Source organism: Lissotriton helveticus, chromosome 11 (assembly GCF_964261635.1).
Source record: "Lissotriton helveticus chromosome 11, aLisHel1.1, whole genome shotgun sequence".
In the NCBI taxonomy this organism is placed as follows: Eukaryota; Metazoa; Chordata; class Amphibia; order Caudata; family Salamandridae; genus Lissotriton; species Lissotriton helveticus.
In genome coordinates this window covers 30,331,413-30,350,301 of record NC_136072.1, presented here as the reverse complement: position 1 = coordinate 30,350,301, position 18,889 = coordinate 30,331,413, and the positions used below count along the sequence as shown (strand labels likewise).

General features: G+C 49.4%; 1 protein-coding gene and 1 pseudogene across 4 annotated transcripts in view; one reads left to right on the top strand and one right to left on the bottom strand.

Moving 5' to 3' along the window:
• The window catches only part of TNK2 (tyrosine kinase non receptor 2), a 394,078-nt gene that overhangs the window by 152,800 nt on the left and 222,389 nt on the right, over positions 1-18,889 (bottom strand). For all 4 annotated transcript variants that reach the window (XM_078667996.1, XM_078667997.1, XM_078667994.1 and 1 more), the window contains 2 exons: positions 13,038-13,215; positions 2,625-2,695 (listed from right to left, as the gene is read on the bottom strand). In XM_078667996.1, the coding sequence (XP_078524122.1) occupies positions 2,625-2,695; positions 13,038-13,200 (234 nt within the window). In that variant the 5' untranslated portion in view covers positions 13,201-13,215. The remainder of the gene's footprint in view (positions 1-2,624; positions 2,696-13,037; positions 13,216-18,889) is intronic.
• LOC144791467 (signal peptidase complex subunit 3-like) lies at positions 3,967-5,270 on the top strand (annotated as a pseudogene).

The window sequence follows — 18,889 nt, the reverse complement described above, 5'->3', positions numbered from 1 at the left end:
CGAGGGCTCCCCATTATAGGGTGTACGGAACTGGGACCCGCGAAAGACGGTCTGTGGAAATCGAGGTCTAGTTTCTGGTCGTCGTGGACGAGTGGGTCAAGTTAAAGTTAAATACTCCACTTCCTCAGTCAGGCTGTATCAATGTAGAATGGCTCTATCAATCAATCAATCAATCTACGCTGGTAATTCAAAATAACCATAGCGGCAATGCCCTGGTTCCGCATTCATTAATTATTATTAGAACATTGGAATGTTGGGAGCTCCATTGAAAACAATTGAGTGCTCTGGGTTTATAATGGCTGGTATAAGCCTGGAGCACCAACGTTCCAATGTTTCTTTTTTCACAGCTCTGGCTGTAAACAAAGGCTTCAGGGAGCCGGAGGAGATTCCAATCCCCTCACGCTCCCATAAGGCTTTGTTCTTTTTTGTTAGAACATTCTGCCCTCTAGTGGCAGAATGTTCTAATAGCCTTATAGCCCTTCGTAGCTGGGCTATACCGGCTATTAAAGTCCCTCTCCCTTGTTAAAGGCCCTCGCCGAATGCTGGAGAGAGCCTTTAACGCTGGAGAGGGCCTTTAATAGCCGGTATAGCCCTCTACGGCGGGCTATAAGGCTATAATAAGTCTTAACAGTCCCATTTGATTTATCACTCAGATATCAGATTTAAATATAGTTTGGAAATTACAAGTTCTGAAAATACACACATTTTTGACTCAAATACACACTTTTGAATTTTGGTCAATATATACTAGTTCAACGAAGCACAAGCTTCTAATTTAGTAGGCCGGACTGCACACACGAGAGCTACTTACAGGTAAGTGGAGAGCTACCAGTCACTCAAGCCGGAGTCAGAGACTTCAGATTAAAAACATGGATTGAAAGTTGATAAATATAACCTATCAAGAACCCTTACTATGAACACAACCACCTTCATCAGGAACCTTCGAGTAGCCCGACTATAAACACAACTTCCTAAAGAAGCACCAATCCTCAATCCTTCTTGTAAACTCAACAGCCTACAGCAGAATCATTGACAACCCTTACTGCAAACACAAGGACCAGCAATTCAGGGATTACAGTGATTTTCCATTTCAAACAGACTCAAAAAGTTTAAACCATCCGGCTTTAATTTCTGCATTCCGCGCTCTAATCGTGACAACTTAGCTCCAAAAAGGCCCCTCAAATAACTTCACGGAACTATCAGAGAAAGGTAACCGTAGCAATGTGCACAATGAAAGCGTGTAGGCAAGAAACAGTAAACATGGAAAATAAATAAACCAAGTACAGATAAACCATTTCTTTTAACAGCATTTCTCTTTTCATTTCAAGGGAAACATCTCCCCAAAGCCCCACCTCACCCACTCACACCCCACAGATCTGTGTATATAATTCCCAGGCCATGGCCTCCCACAGCCACCATGCACGACTGTGGGTTTCACTTTTTAGAGCTAATGGGTTACTAGGACACTGGGGTAGAGACCCACATGGATCTGTGGGATTTCAGTTCTATAAGAGCTGGAGCTAAAACAAGTTTAATAAATGTTTCAAATTTTTTCAGATGCAAGACCTCAAACAGTACTTGGGCCCCTTCCGTTGGACTAACCAGGCACCCTACCAAAGTCTGGTAGAATCAATGACACCACAAAAAATCAAAAGTAAAGACACTAGGAAAGAATACGTGTACCCAAGAGGGCAGGGAGCATACGTGATCTGAACAAAAACACAGTGATCCAGCACTTCACTGAATAGTAAAACAGATCTATTTCAACAACATTTCTGATGCATTCAGCAGGTCTTGTATAAATGTTCTTTATTCGTAATCTTCTTAAAAACACACAACCGTAGCCAAAGCGTTTCGTCCCTAAGGACTTCTTCAGGGCAAAATTGTCAAGGAAGCATTCTTAATATGTATCAATGTGATACTGAAGAATGGTTGCTCCCTCCCAATAAAGCTACCTGGATCGTTTCCTGAATTTATTATATTCTTAAAGTCACTGTTCCTATGTGTAAGGGGTCCAATTATCTTGTTCAGTCAGTGAGCTGGGTTACGATATAAACCAGTCTCCATTCGAAAATGGCGTCAGTCTGCCCCCATCGCGTGGTCCTCCACGCGACCACGCAATGGGGGCAGACTAAGCACAGGTCCCTGGCACCCTTAAAAAAACTGACTATTACCCGATAGCTGATAGGTGCAGTGATTAATGCCCCATACCCGGTTTCTCTTTATGTTAATAAGCATACATGATCTGAGTCGTGGTGGTGATCAGACGATCAGAACCCAGAGTCACCGGAGTCCCAAAGAAGCAACCAGGGGGTGAGGGAGGACAGGTCACAACGATAGGGCTAGAAGATCCCAAGTCAGAGGGTAGTATGTGGGATCCCATTTTCCTGTAAGGTGATTGGTCGACGGTGGCCAGTTCCTCATACTCAACAAGGTGTCACAAGACTACATCCTAGAAAATGAGTGCAGGGTGTTCTTGAAGGACCCAGGAAGGTTAGTCCCTTGCCACCTCACACAAGCCTGCTATCTGCCTCACGGTGCACCGTCCAAGTCTGTAGGGTGAGGTGGTCGAAAGCCCCCAACCTTGCACGGTGGAGCGCAGAGGTACAGAGCCAGTGACTTACCTTACTCATCCAAGACTTGCGCTTGCACATGGCTCGCCGCCGCTTCACGGCCTCCCACAGCCGCCTCTGACCTGAAAAGACACAAGGGCAGTCAGGAGGGTGTTGACAAGAGAGGAACAACAGCACCGGGGGGGAGAGTGGCCTGGAAAGAGGTATGTGAGTTAATGGGTGGGCAACTGTGTCAAGAAGGAAACTAGACAATGGGGTGAGGCAGGGAACCGGTAGCAGGAAGGAAGAGAGAGGAGGGTGAAATACAGGTGAGGTTCGCCGCGGGGTGCCAGGCTGGAAGAGAAAATAAAAAGTGTTATGGGGGCAAGAAAAGGGAAGCAAAGGAAAAGACACTTGGCAAGAGGTGTGAGACAGGAGAGGGAGAAATGGATAGAGAGAGGTTAAATGAGGGTTTGAAACACAGTAGACAGCAGAAAGTTAGGCAGGAAGAGAGAATGAAAGGGGCTCGAGACAGGAGAGGTGGCACATGACAGAAGAGTGAGTAAATGGGGGGGTAGTGAGACACGGGGGTGAGAAATTGTGTCCATGAGAAACAGGACAGAGAACAAGGTGGATCCGAGAGGCAAGAAATGAGCAGCAGAAAGTCGGAGGAGAGAGAGCGAGAGTAAAAGAGGGCTGTGAACCCGGAAGAGGATCCTGAGTGAAGTCAAGGTGAGGGTCACACAAGGAAGAAAGAGAGAGAGAGAGAGAGTGTAATGATAAAGTAAATCAGCATTGCAATATTCTAGTTTGGAAAGAAAACGGGAATTGTTGTTTTAAGGCAGTAGAGGATAAATGCCTTACTTGGCATTATGACAACCTCACAAAATAAAATGATGTACGGAGCGTTGAAACTTTTCAGACACTCACCCCCAGTCACAGATCTGGGTTGAATCCATCATCGTTCTTTAGCTCACTCCGCCACCCCAGTTCAGACCCAGATATATGCAAATCAGTCTTGACCCTGTGCCTCATGGGAACAGTCCAGCCCGAACTGCTAAGCCAGGTCCTCCCTGGAGCGGAAACAGGCATCCTGGGATCAGTTTCTGGCTAATCAGCCGTCATCAGCCAGGCTAGCTTGAATCCAGTGGCAAAGTGAGCAAGGGACCTACGTCTGGGCATTCCCTGCCAACTTGGGATGAACAAGCATCCTAGGACCGGTTTCGGGGTAACACCCCTCATCAGCCAGGCTATCTTGAAAACAGTGTTGCAGCAGTTTCTCAAGACAGATCAGTTCCTAAAGACAAGTAGCTGTTTGTGGCGCGCATGCGTGTGGCGGATCGGAGGCGCTGACGACCTGCGCAGTGTTTTAAGCTTTTGGATTGCGGTCTGAGTCTCTCGCCCCACTGCCACCATGAATAATGCCCTGTCCCGAGCCAACTCTCTCGTCGCTTTCTCCCGGAGCGTCATGGCCGCCCTCACCTCCGGCTGCTTCATCACTACTGCATTTAAGGAGAGAGTTGTACCAGTGGACATCCACGTATCTCGGGTCCTGCTGAAAAATCTTCAGGATTTTACTGGACCATGAGAGCTAAGTGACTTGGGATTCATCACGTTTGATATCAATGCAAATCTGCAGCCAATATTTGACTGGAATGTTAAACAGTTATTCGTATACTAGCCTGCGGAATATTCGACTGTTAAAATGTAAACGACAAACATGAACATCGCCGGCGCCATCTTGCCCAGCGAGAGCCTTCACTTGCGTGTAAGCGGCAACCATTTTAGACATCGCGGCCATTTCGTACTCTGCTGTTCACCTATGTGTCACCCCCGACCTCGCTATCATCCCCCAGCGCTCCGACTAAGCCTGAACAAATGTACTGGGGTTGTAAAACCTTGTGATCATGACAAAGCCCCGGAGTCATGTCCCGCACAAAACCCGTTTGTCCTTTCATCCTCCACGCACGGGCAAGCCCCTTTGATAACCTTGTGCCCTGCACCTGGCTACTCATTCCGGTCCCAGGCACTAACCGACCCCTGTGGACATAGTTTATTACCCACACACGGCAAGGCTTGTTTCACCAACAAAGGGGCCTGATTTATTCAAAGACACGAACCCTCAGATCTGACCGATCCCACCTACTTTTCGATCCAGTCGGAATGTCCAGCTGCGAGATAGCTATCATCTGTTAAGATCTGGGTGAGGGGGGGATATTGCTGCTAGGTTTGTGTGGGAACTAGCCTAAGGCGGGGATTCCAAGGATGTTTAACCATGCAATAAACTGATGTAAATGTATATAAAAGGCCGAACCACAGAGATGCAGTTAGAGCACCTCCTGACGATATCCCGATGTCTGAAGTGATGTGTTATCCTCTGGAGTAATAAACCTGTTCCTTGCCTTCCAGTTCCAGTGCCTGCCTTGTTATTTTGTTAGATAATCATAAGATGAATTAAAGGTGTTTTGCGCTGGGCGGCATTGGTGGTCTTAGGAGATTCGCTGCTTTTCATCAGACGAGAAGTAATAATTTAAATCAGGAAGTTCTCTGGGACAGAATCATCCTCAGAGGAGATAATCCACTATTGAGAATAAAAGACAAAGTCGATTTTGACGACGGAAATGAGGGAATCAGAATATTACACTGACACTTGTCACTGGATCAAGACATATGTCTGTTCCCTTCCCAGAGGCCTATGAAACGACAAAAACCTACTAAGTTATTCTCATGTTCTGGATTCAAAATATTTTTATAAGTTGATTGTTATGTTTAACAACTCTCAGAACAGTACCTTACAAACTCACTCTTTGCTTAACTCAAAAGCTGTTGACTGGTACAGTGAATCAGCGAGCAAGGGACCCACGTCTGGGCATACCCGACACACTTAGGGCGCACAAAGTAACATCACAAAATAAAATGGACGAAGTCTTGAAACTTTTCAAACACTCACCCCCAGTCACAGGTCTGGGTTTAATCTGTCGAAAAGGCCAGGTCCTGCCTTGTCTGGAAACAAGCATTCTGGGAGCAGTTTTGGGGTATTAACCCCACAGCTGCCAGGCTAGCTTGAATTCTATGTCGCAACGCGCAAAAGACCCACGTCTGAGCATACCTATAGCCACTTAGAACACGTAGAGCAACATCACAAAATAACGCACTGTGTCACTGCATTTAAGCTATCCTGGCTGATGACGGGTGAAACCCCAAAACCAGTCCTAGGAGGTTTGTTTCCGGTCCAGGGAAGACCTGGCTTGGCAGTTCAGGTGGACTGTTCCCATGAAGCACAGGGTCAAGACTGATTTGCATATGGCTGGGTCCAAACTGAGATGACATAGTGAGCAAAAGAACGATGGAGTGGGATGCTTATCACTTTTTGTGTGTTAACCCCTTCGCTGCGGGGGTAATTCCCCCGCTGTGCTGGGGGTGGGGGGACGGGCACAGCGCCCCGGTGCTCATGACGAGCTCAGCTCGTCCTGAGGCACGGCGCTCCTGTGCTCATGACGAGCTGAGCTCGTCACAGGTGCACCGGCTCCCGTGGAACGCTCAGCACAGCAGGGGAATTCTCCCCGCACCTGAGCGTTCCACGGCTCATGACGAGCTCAGCTCGTCATGAGCACCGGAGCACCGTGCCTCATGACGAGCTCAGCTCGTCATGAGCATGGGAAAGGTTAACTTGGCATCGAGTCCTGCGGGTGCAACAGTTTATTTTGCAGGCAAAGCCCCCTGTCATGGTGCACCGAGTACAAGAGCTCCAGACTCCGTGAACGCCATCTGCCTAGCTGCTGGTTAAACACGTCTTGGCCTCGGAGTGCACTTGAGTCTCTTCTTATTCCATTCAGTAGACAACTCGAGAGGCCCAGGCTATAAGAAAACCATGGCCTCTTAGAAATAATACTACAGGTCAAGTGAGTCTCAGCCCAGAATAATCTCCTAGGCAGCCCTGTTCACCAGCTCTGCTCACCATACTCACATTTACCAGGGAACAAGCTACTTCCAGACCAAGCCCGGCTCCCAAACGAACCAGGCCCAGCCCGGCTCTCACACTAACCAGGCCCAGCCCGGCTCCCAAACGAACCAGGCCCAGCCCGGCTCTCACACTAACCAGGCCCAGCCCGGCTCCCAAACGAACCAGGCCCAGCCCGGCTCTCACACTAACCAGGGCCAGCCCAGCTCTCACACTAACCAGGCCCAGCCCGGCTCCCAAACGAACCAGGCCCAGCCCGGCTCTCACACTAACCAGGCCCAGCCCGGCTCTCACACTAACCAGGCCCAGCCCGGCTCTCACACTAACCAGGCCCAGCCCGGCTCTCACACTAACCAGGCCCAGCCCGGCTCTCAAAACTAACCAGGCCCAGCCCGGCTCTCACACTATCCAGGCCCAGCCCGGCTCTCACACTAACCAGGCCCAGCCCGGCTCTCACACTAACCAGGCCCAGCCCGGCTCTCAAAACTAACCAGGCCCAGCCCGGCTCTCACACTAACCAGGCCCAGCCCGGCTCTCACACTAACCAGGCCCAGCCCGGCTCGCACACTAACCAGACCCAGCCCGGCTCGCACACTAACCAGGCCCAGCCCGGCTCGCACACTAACCAGACCCAGCCCGGCTCGCACACTAACCAGGCCCAGCCCGGCTCGCACACTAACCAGGCCCAGCCCGGCTCGCACACTAACCAGGCCCAGCCCGGCTCGCACACTAACCAGACCCAGCCCAGCTCGCACACTGACCAGGCCCAGCCCGGCTCGCACACCGACCAGGCTCAGCCCGACTCCCACACCGACCAGGCTCAGCCCGGCTCCCACACCGACCAGGCTCAGCCCGACTCCCACACCGACCAGGCCCAGCCCGACTCCCACACCGACCAGGCTCAGCCCGGCTCCCACACCGACCAGGCTCAGCCCGACTCCCACACCGACCAGGCTCAGCCCGGCTCCCACACCGACCAGGCTCAGCCCGGCTCCCACACCGACCAGGCCCAGCCCGACTCCCACACCGACCAGGCCCAGCCCGGCTCCCACACCGACCAGGCCCAGCCCGACTCCCACACCGACCAGGCTCAGCCCGACTCCCACACCGACCAGGCCCAGCCCGGCTCCCAAACCGACCAGGCCCAGCCCGGCTCCCACACCGACCAGGCTCAGCCCGACTCCCACACCGACCAGGCTCAGCCCGGCTCCCACACCGACCAGGCTCAGCCCGACTCCCACACCGACCAGGCCCAGCCCGACTCCCACACCGACCAGGCCCAGCCCGACTCCCACACCGACCAGGCTCAGCCCGACTCCCACACCGACCAGGCCCAGCCCGGCTCCCACACCGACCAGGCCCAGCCTGGCTCCCACACCGACCAGGCCCAGCCCGACTCCCACACCGACCAGGCTCAGCCCGACTCCCACACCGACCAGGCCCAGCCCGGCTCCCAAACCGACCAGGCCCAGCCCGGCTCCCACACCGACCAGGCTCAGCCCGGCTCCCACACCGACCAGGCTCAGCCCGGCTCCCACACCGACCAGGCTCAGCCCGACTCCCACACCGACCAGGCCCAGCCCGACTCCCACACCGACCAGGCTCAGCCCGGCTCCCACACCGACCAGGCCCAGCCCGACTCCCACACCGACCAGGCTCAGCCCGGCTCCCACACCGACCAGGCTCAGCCCGACTCCCACACCGACCAGGCCCAGCCCGACTCCCACACCGACCAGGCCCAGCCCGGCTCCCAAACTGACCAGGCCCAGCCCGGCTCCCACACCGACCAGGCCCAGCCCGACTCCCACACCGACCAGGCCCAGCCCGGCTACCGCACCGACCAGGCCCAGCCCGGCTCCCGCACCGACCAGGCCCAGCCCAGCTCCCAAACCGACCAGGCTCAGCCCGGCTCCCACACCGACCAGGCTCAGCCCGGCTCCCACACCGACCAGGCTCAGCCCGACTCCCACACCGACCAGGCCCAGCCCGGCTCCCACACCGACCAGGCCCAGCCCGGCTACCGCACCGACCAGGCCCAGCCCGGCTCCCACACCGACCAGGCTCAGCCCGGCTCCCACACCGACCAGGCTCAGCCCGACTCCCGCACCGACCAGGCTCAGCCCGACTCCCACACCGACCAGGCCCAGCCCGGCTCCCAGATCGACCAGTCCCAGCCTGGCTCCCACACCGACCAGGCCCAGCCCGGCTCCCACACCGACCAGGCCCAGCCCGGCTCTCACACTAACTAGGCCCAGACCGGCTAACTAGATTGGGAGGAACGCCTGCTCTACCTGTCCATCCATAAATCGATGGGCCCAAAAAGCCAATTCACAGCTGGTCACAACATGTTATCTGTCACACTACTGAAACCCGATTCTAATGTTATTACTGTTTTTCTTTTCGACTTTAGCTCTTATTTATACCTACTATTCACTGTAACAACAATAGTATTCGGAGTTTTCACTTTAATAATTTGTGACTGTAATTGTACTTGTAAAATTATGTCTCGTTTGGAATCGAAATAAAAGCTTTTCAGCATAAAAGCCCATCTTCCATAGACCAGCCTCTTAAGTAGTCAGATATTACCATTAAATCAAAATGGTTGCTCCAAGATCAGCCTTGAGAATTGCCCTCAAATCAACTCATTCAACACCTGTAAATTATCATTAGAATTTCCTCAAGTGCCCATAATTTTTCCCAAATCAAGTATGAAATTATTATAAAATTAGGTCATAATTGTCTCAAAGCAGATTAATAAATACCTCATACACGATCAACAACAGCCATAAAATCAGCAAAATGATTCTAAATCTACTTGTGAACTCCCCCCGGATCAGAGCAGCTCCTCGGCTGCGTTTCGTGCCTCGCGGGCTCTTACCTCGGCTTCGAGAGGACCTCACCGGCCACTAGAAGGGTAGACACTTAGATTAGGGGACAGAGTTTGACCAATGAAGAAGAGAGGTGAAATAATATATCTGCTATAGGAGGTAGAGAAGAAGTGGGCAAGAAAATCCAGAAAAACAGAAACAGACACCTGATATATTATATCTATCGCACAAACTAGTTTAGAAAGATTAAAAACAAACAGAGAACATGCAAGATAGATCCAAAGATTGGCTTTAAAGATTCCAGACAGAGACAATGACCAAGATGGTGTACTGTAGATTACAGAGAGGTGGAAAGCGAAACACCGGTTATATTAGATCCATTTAGTGCATATACCGGAGGGATTCCAGGGTGAAATAATGAACACAACTTTGTGTATTAAACAGATTATACACAGACTGAAGAGATTCAAGAGAGAATGAATCGCACCAGATTTAAGAGACAATGGACTGACTAGATACATTCCAGAGACATACAACAAAAAAGATCTAGATTATATAGATCTGAAGCCTAGAATGGCCAGATTATAGAGAGATCGAACGAATGACAGCAGACGTATTAGATAGGCCTGGGCATTGAACTCCGCTCCGTTCGCCGAGTTTTCTGGACTCCGCGGAGCGCAAGAAAACCCCGCTTTGCGTAGTGCAGCAGAGTTTTTCCCCGCTCGCGAACAGTAAGTTCGCGAGCTCGAGCTGCAGCTCATGTAGAATTTCTACCCGAGCAGCAGAAAGACCAGTGCGAACAGCAGTTCGCACAGCACTCCGCCAACTGCGGAACTTCGCTGAGTTTATTTGTAACTCTGCAAAGTTCCACGTAGCAAAAGTCTGCGAACTACGCTCAGGGTTAGTATTAGACAGATTTGATGTATATACACTATAGATTGTAAAGCAACACAATGACTAAGCTTGACATGAGATAAACTTTATGTACACGTCATTTCAAGGAGATACAGTGAAATAGAATGCTAACATTTGACATTGATATGTTTTTAGATTGGAGAGATAAAAAACAGATAAGTGTCTAGTATAAAAGACACATTTGATGCATGAAATAAATATATTACACAGAAATATCATGCATAAACCTGACATGCGGGACAGATTTGACATGAAGACAGATTACAGAGAAACACAATGAATATTGGACAAGATCCAAGATAAATGTAATGCTTAAACTGAATATAATAGAAAGAAAAGAGGATCAGATATTTCAGATGGCCTACATAGATTGATTAGTTCATTATAAAATAATAAACTAGGTAAAATGATTAGATGCGTAGATTGAAAAGTGGAGAGGCTAGAGTTATGGACATTACAACGGACAGATATACTGGAAAAATGGGTGGATTATAGAAATATTAGACACCCAAATACATAAAACAGAGTGGATGAAGTAAATATATCCAACCTCTTACTCTGAAAGAGTCAATAAAAGCACTTGACTAGTAGATTGTAAAAATTAATTAGAATCAACATAACCTGGATGAATAAATTATATTGAAAATCAGACTACCATTTGTTTAAAAAAACATTAGCAATTCACTGACAAAAGAACAGTTAAAGTTGAGTTATGAATGCAAATTAAACCTCCCAAAACACTGAAAATCACAAGTTACACAATCCATAACTCAAACAAAAGACATGCAAACCATAACTTGTTCACCAGATGCAAGGCTGATCTCACCCATGGTGTGAAGGATACAGCTAGAAATGTTGTGAATAATCTTACAGATGGTAATACGGATATTACCCTCCACACTATTAAAGAGACAACTATGAATGAAGTAGTTTGAACATATATTGTTATTTAATCACATACTGCTTTTAGGTGTTGTCGCTTATTGGGATAAGCAGTGTACGCGGTCTTCGAGTTATGGCTTGTACTTTGGCTGTGTGAGGTATGGACTGCGGTCCTAACCATAACTTGTAAATGTCAGTGGTGTTTGGTTTTAATTTGCAACCAGAACTCCATTCTGTTTATTTTATTTCATAGAATTTCTATTTTTGTATTTCAAAAAGCTATGTGATAAGCAAATCTACCTATAAATTCAATTTAACCTTTGTTATCGATATTTTTTGTGTTTTTTAAATTTTTTAAATCATTATCTATATACAAAAGTCCACCGCACATAACCAGCCAGGGATTGCCATTTCCTGGCCTTGGTTGCGCCAAAGTGAGGAGTGGTCACAGGACTCGGCTTGTAGCCAGGCCCTGCCCCCAACACTCAGTGGCGGTCAGGCTGCACTCCGCGTGCCCCTCTGCCTTGCATAGAGGGGATGGGCTGCCGTGATTGGCTTTCGGCCAGACATGGCACACACGCTTCTGCAGGAGACACACCCACGCTGCACAAAGACTTTAGCCGTGCACAGCGAGCTTGAACGCAGTGGCTTGACCCCACGCCCAACTTCTAGCACAAAACCAGTGTCCTCTGTGCAAGTGTAGTACATTTTGCTTTTTAAGCTATATGGTTTGTAAAACATCTTTTGAAATTGTATGTTTTAATTAAATAATTGAAAACAATTTTTATTAAATATTTTTATAAGTGCCTTGGTATCCGGAGCTGGGGTGCTGCCTGTATGAGTAGTTGGTGATTGAACAGATTCTGTGTGGATATCTGTGTATGTATGCATTATTGGAAGTATCTTTAAAGGGAAAACTGATATCTGACTTTCAAGTGTGTCTAAAACAATAATATATATAGAACATTCAATGTATATACTAAAAGAAGGATAGCTAGATTAACGTCACACCCATTGATCGCGCGACTAGAGATGGTAGCAATAGTAATTGATGGTGGAAGAAGTAAATAAATTGAGCTGAATTGATGAATAGACTGTCGCAGAAGCAAAAGTAAACTATACAATGAAGTGAGTCAGTTGGATGAAGACCTGATACAGACATTGGACAGTTTTTGTTGACAAATAAACTAGACAGATATAAAATACACTAAACGCACAGATTCACTGATAGATTGGAAGCTTTGGGGGTAGGATGCCATGGGATAACTGGATTTGTTAGATGGCAGATTACATAAATAAATTAGGTGGATAGAAAAATGATAGTATATGTGAAACATTGAGGCGAAAATTTGGTTTGCACAAGAGATATCTTCTATTCTAGCTGGATAAAGAAACTAGGTGATGAGAGGGTGCATTCAACAGAGTAGGCGGAGAGCGACAGAACAGGTGATAAATCAGACGACAAATTCTAAATTAGGTGGATGGAAAGCAGACTGGAGAGAAGGAACATGTTTTGGATTCTGTGATTGGTTGGGTGAAACATATAATAGAGGGGATGCGTGATCAACTGGAAAAATAGATTCAATGACACATTAGATAGAAAGGAAACATGATAGGAGATAAACCTGGATAGAAGGATTGGGATAAAGGATGTGATAGGCTGGAAAGAGACATCCAGTGATCCACAGAGTTGGTGGACAGGTTAAATCCCACACAAAGATCACAATCATAGACACTTCATACCAGAGAAGGAGGAAGAACCCTAAAATAATACACTTTGATAGAAGAGGCGGCCGCGGCTCGTCCACTCTGGCCATCTTGTAGGAGAGCCCTAGTGGCTTCCCGTGTGAGTGAGACCCCTCCCCACCATCCAATCCCCCACAACATGGCGGTACGCACCTGGCCGACCCATCCCGATCTTCTCCAGGTCCTCGTTCTTGACGTAGTCGAAGTGCGAGAGGCGAGTGACGTTGAGGTCATCGCGGACGCGGATGAAGTACTGCTGCAGCTGCACCTCGGCCAGGAGTTCCAGGAGCCAGTCTGTGCCCTCATCGGACTGCATGCTATTGGTCAGCTTCTGCAGAGACAGGGTGGCAAAGGGGCATTAGAGACAGGGTGGCAAAGGGGCATTAGAGACAGGGTGGCAAAGGGGCATTAGAGACAGGGTGGCAAAGGGGCATTAGAGACAGGGTGGCAAAGGAGCAGTAGAGTCAGGGTGGCAAAGGGGCATTAGAGACTGGGTGGCAAAGGGGCATTAGAGACTGGGTGGCAAAGGGGCATTAGAGACGGGGTGGCAAAGGGGCATTAGAGACGGGGTGGCTAAGGGGCATTAGAGACAGGGTGGCAAAGGAGCAGTAGAGTCAGGGTGGCAAAGGAGCAGTAGAGTCAGGGTGGCAAAGGAGCATTGGAGACAGGGTGGCAAAGGGGCATTAGAGACAAGGTGGGACAAGGGGCATTAGAGTCAGGGATCAACATCCAATCGGATATCTCATGCCACCTCAGGAGGGGGCATGAGAACGTCATCAATCGCAGGAATGGCAGGGGAGATGTGTTTGTGCACGGTCAAGGAGTAGTTAGGGCTTCAAGGCGCAGCTACGGGTTCAAAGGCGCAGCTACGGGTTCAAGGCGCTAGCACAAGCATCGACTGACCCAACAGCTGCTCCAATCAACAAATCGAAAACCTCCCATGAGCAGTCAGAACAAAGCAGAACAGCTAAAGAAACGTTGATCCCAATGCAGGCTGGGTACTATCTGCTGATTTATTATATCTGGACTACTGCCTTCGCAGGCTGTGACCCCAGAAAAGTAAGGCCACCTATGATCCAAAATGTGCAAACGAACCACGCAATGTTGAAAATTTGTGGGAACGCAGACACAAATGGCTGTACCCCATCAAAGCCCTTCAGATCCCACAAATTCCCAGACAAATAAGGGTCAGAAGATCCAAGGCCTGAGAGTAGATAGGCGAAGAAAGACTCTGTAAACAGAATATAGTATCCAACTGAACCAATGCAACCACAAAAATGTAAATTTTACAAATGGACACAATTTGCTCTGCAGATCCTCTTGATTAGGGATTTCTCGTTAATACCTTATACAGCTGAATGCAGGGCTCAGAAAAACTGAAAGAGGCAAAGCTACTCTTAATTGTGCTGAACCACCAAGCAAAACCAAAGGGGATGATGGACGGAATGTTGAACAATGCAAGCACTCACCCCCAGTCAACTGATCTGGGTTTAATCCATCATCATTCTTTAGCTCACTCCACCACCCCAGTTCAGACATGGCCATATGCAAATCAGTCTGACCCTGTGCCTCATGGGAACAGTCCAGCCCGAACTGCCAAGCCAGGCCTTCCCTGGACCGGAAACAAGCTTCCTAGGACCGGTTTCTGCCTGTCAGCCGTCTTCAGCCAGGCTTGCTTGAATCCAGTGGCAAAGTGAGCAAGGGACCCACGTCTGTGCATACCCTGCCACACTTATGGCGAACAAAGCGATACAAAAGGGGATGATGGAGTGTTGAACATTGCAAGCAGTCAACCCCAGTCAATAGATCTGGGTTTAATCCATCACCGTTCTTTAGCCCACTCTGCCACCCCAGTTCAGACATGGCCATATGCAAATCAGTCTGACCCTGTGCCTCATGGGAACAGTCCAGCCCGAACTGCCAAGACAGGCCTTCCCTGGACCGGAAACAAGCTTCCTAGGACCGGTTTCTGCCTGTCAGCCGTCTTCAGCCAGGCTTGCTTGAATCCAGTGGCAAAGTGAGCAAGGGACCCACGTCTGTGCATACCCTGCCACACTTATGGCGAACAAAGCGATACAAAAGGGGATGATGGAGTGTTGAACATTGCAAGCAGTCAACCCCAGTCAATAGATCTGGGTTTAATCCATCACCGTTCTTTAGCCCACTCTGCCACCCCGGTTCAGACAAGGCCATATGCAAATCAGTCTGACCCTGTGCCTCATGGGAACAGTCCTGCCCGAACTGACAAAAAAGATTCCACCTCTTGCACCAGAGACAAGGACATGATGCTTTGCCAAAGTATAGATTGAAGACCAAGCAGCCGTCTGACAATTCTCACCAGGAGCATCTGACTCAGAGCAGCAGCGTCTCCTCGGCTCTACTAAAGCATCAGGGGCAGTAGCCTTGGCGGCTCATAACTCCTTGACGCGAGAGGTCAGCCATCTTGAACTTCCTTTTTTCATTAAGAACCACTCCATAGTACTCATTTGTTCGCTTATCGGCTGGTCTTCTATAGCGCTCCGTCACTTCGGAGCATGCCGGCGCTGTACGCAAACAACAACAAATGAGGCAGAAGGCAATACAACCATACGTATATATGGGCTGGGATCAGCAGTGAAAATGATGACTTATCCAAGGCGTATTCTGAAAAGATGAGCTTTTCAATGTCTGTGCGAGGCCAGAAGTCTGGGCTTCAGGCTCTTCTCGGCAATGAGCTCCAGGAGGTGGGAGAAGCCTCTTAGAATGATGAATGTATTAACTGTTCAATTAATTAAAATCATTACAGTAAGGAAGAATAAAACTGCTGAGTAAAACAATGATCACATTAAAACTATAAAGACAGTAATGTATCCCCTCTCCGCTGCACCCACTCGGACCGTCAGCCCCGGGTCTTTGTCGTAAGTCCTTGCACCAAGTTTCTTAGAATGAATTCAGCTATAATGAGTGATGTTGTTCTCAAGCTGTCAGTCTATTCTGTACTCACATATTAAATGTAATGGCCTCCTTAGAGCCAGCCTGTGCTGCCTCAGATGGATGCAGCAGTGGGAAGCAGGCCAGACTGACCACAAGAAATCCTGCCATCAGCTGAGGAAGGAAGGGAAGCAAGTCCACAAACCTTTACTCTCCTTGCTGAACTTAATTCTGACACAAAATATTTTAAAGGTAGGGCACAGGACATCCCAACTCTGCCTGGTCTCGAGGCTGGCCCACTGTGACCACATCTCTCTGAGGTCTCACCCAACAGGAAAGGATGGTAGAGGTGGTCGTGCCAACAAATGAATGGGTAGAGACAAGCCAAGGGTCCTGCTCGGATCTTAGAGTCTGTGTACAAGTTGAGCCCTGAAAATGTGTGCTTTGTAAATACATAAAAATCACATTAAATATCTTAAATTCTCTCAAAATTCAAATAAGTATCAAAGGAGAAACTTTGACATTAATATGTCACACTATAGCACTGCTCTAAGAAATACTTGTTAAAAGTGATGGCTTTTAAACATGAACCACTAGTGAACTAAGAGGTAAGACAATAGTCCTGTAAACCCCGTATGTGGCTCAGATTATAGAACAACATTATCAGTGCTTAATTTGAGACGGTGGTTTCCGGTGCTCGGCACAGGCACTTAATTGTGAACACCAGCACTTATGAGAGTCTGCCACACGGTGGTGATGTGTGTCTAATTTAGAGATTACACACACAGCTGTTTATTAATTCAATAGGCATAAAAAAGGACTAATACCTGCCATCCAAGCCATTCTTACAGTTTAGGGGGCTGGAATCGTGTGAATTGTCACACTTGCAACAGTGAGATTGTTAGTGGGTGTGTAGTACAGTCATTGGCAGCGCTGGCAGTACCAATGGGTGGTGCAAGCTGCAGCAGCCTCCTGACGAGGGCCCTGGCAACTACAAATTAAGCACTCAATACTATAGCCTATTAAATCAAACCAATAGGTTTTTCTACAACTGCCATTCTCAACTCGCATATTTGAAAGTGCTTTTATTGGTGATAATGAAGAAAAATAAATTCTGGTGAACTAAAATATTTGCCTAAGATCACACAATTTAAATGTGGAAATCCTGACTTCTAGAGACTCCTGGCGCACATCCCTCTGAAAAACATCAGTGCACCTGAGATGGCACCATCTCTGGGAACCTTAAGCACCTGGGCATCTCGAGACGCCCGGTGCACGTCCCTCTGACGTGCATCGTAACGTCCATCAGTGCACCTGAGATGGCACCATCTCTGGGAACCTTAAGCACCTGGGCATCTCGAGACGCCCGGTGCACGTCCCTCTGACGTGCATCGTAACGTCCATCAGTGCACCTCAGATGGCACCATCTCTGGGAACCTTAAGCACCTGGGCATCTCGAGACGCCCGGTGCACGTCCCTCTGACGTGCATCGTAACGTCCATCAGTGCACCTGAGATGGCACCATCTCTGGGAACCTTAAGCACCTGGGCATCTCGAGACGCCCGGTGCACGTCCCTCTGACGTGCATCGTAACGTCCATCAGTACACCTGAGATGGCACCATCTCTGGGAACCTTAATCTCCTGGACTTCTCGAGACGCCCGGTGCACGTCCCTCTGACGTGCATCGTAACGTCCATCAGTGCACCTCAGATGGCACCATCTCTGGGAACCTTAAGCACCTGGGCATCTCGAGACGCCCGGTGCACGTCCCTCTGACGTGCATCGTAACGTCCATCAGTGCACCTGAGATGGCACCATCTCTGGGAACCTTAAGCACCTGGGCATCTCGAGACGCCCGGTGCACGTCCCTCTGACGTGCATCGTAACGTCCATCAGTGCACCTGAGATGGCACCATCTCTGGGAACCTTAAGCACCTGGGCATCTCGAGACACCCGGTGCACGTCCCTCTGACGTGCATCGTAACGTCCATCAGTACACCTGAGATGGCACCATCTCTGGGAACCTTAATCTCCTGGACTTCTCGAGACGCCCGGTGCACGTCCCTCTGACGTGCATCGTAACGTCCATCAGTGCACCTCAGATGGCACCATCTCTGGGAACCTTAAGCACCTGGGCATCTCGAGACGCCCGGTGCACGTCCCTCTGACGTGCATCGTAACGTCCATCAGTGCACCTGAGATGGCACCATCTCTGGGAACCTTAAGCACCTGGGCATCTCGAGACGCCCGGTGCACGTCCCTCTGACGTGCATCGTAACGTCCATCAGTGCACCTCAGATGGCACCATCTCTGGGAACCTTAAGCACCTGGGCATCTCGAGACGCCCGGTGCACGTCCCTCTGACGTGCATCGTAACGTCCATCAGTACACCTGAGATGGCACCATCTCTGGGAACCTTAATCTCCTGGACTTCTCGAGACGCCCGGTGCACGTCCCTCTGACGTGCATCGTAACGTCCATCAGTGCACCTGAGATGGCACCATCTCTGGGAACCTTAAGCACCTGGGCATCTCGAGACGCCCGGTGCACGTCCCTCTGACGTGCATCGTAACGTCCATCAGTGCACCTCAGATGGCACCATCTCTGGGAACCTTAAGCACCTGGGCATCTCGAGACGCCCGGTGCACGTCCCTCTGACGTGCATCGTAACGTCCATCAGTACACCTGAGATGGCACCATCTCTGGGAACCTTAATCACCTGGACTTCTCGAGACGCCCGGTGCACGTCCCTCTGACGTGCATCGTAACGTCCATCAGTGCACCTCAGATGGCACCATCTCTGGGAACCTTAAGCACCTGGGCATCTCGAGACGCCCGGTGCACGTCCCTCTGACGTGCATCGTAACGTCCATCAGTACACCTGAGATGGCCCCATCTCATAACAGCGAGGAGAGAAGCAGATGAGCAACAGAGAGCCTCACAGAGTGCACGTGGAGGTATGTGCACGAGCGAGACAGCTGGAAAACACACACACTCTCATAGAATGCTTCACAGTGAAGAAACAAACATTGGCAACGTCAATAGGTCTCACCAATGGTTTTTAGTGATGCTGAGCACCATGGTTACTTGTAAA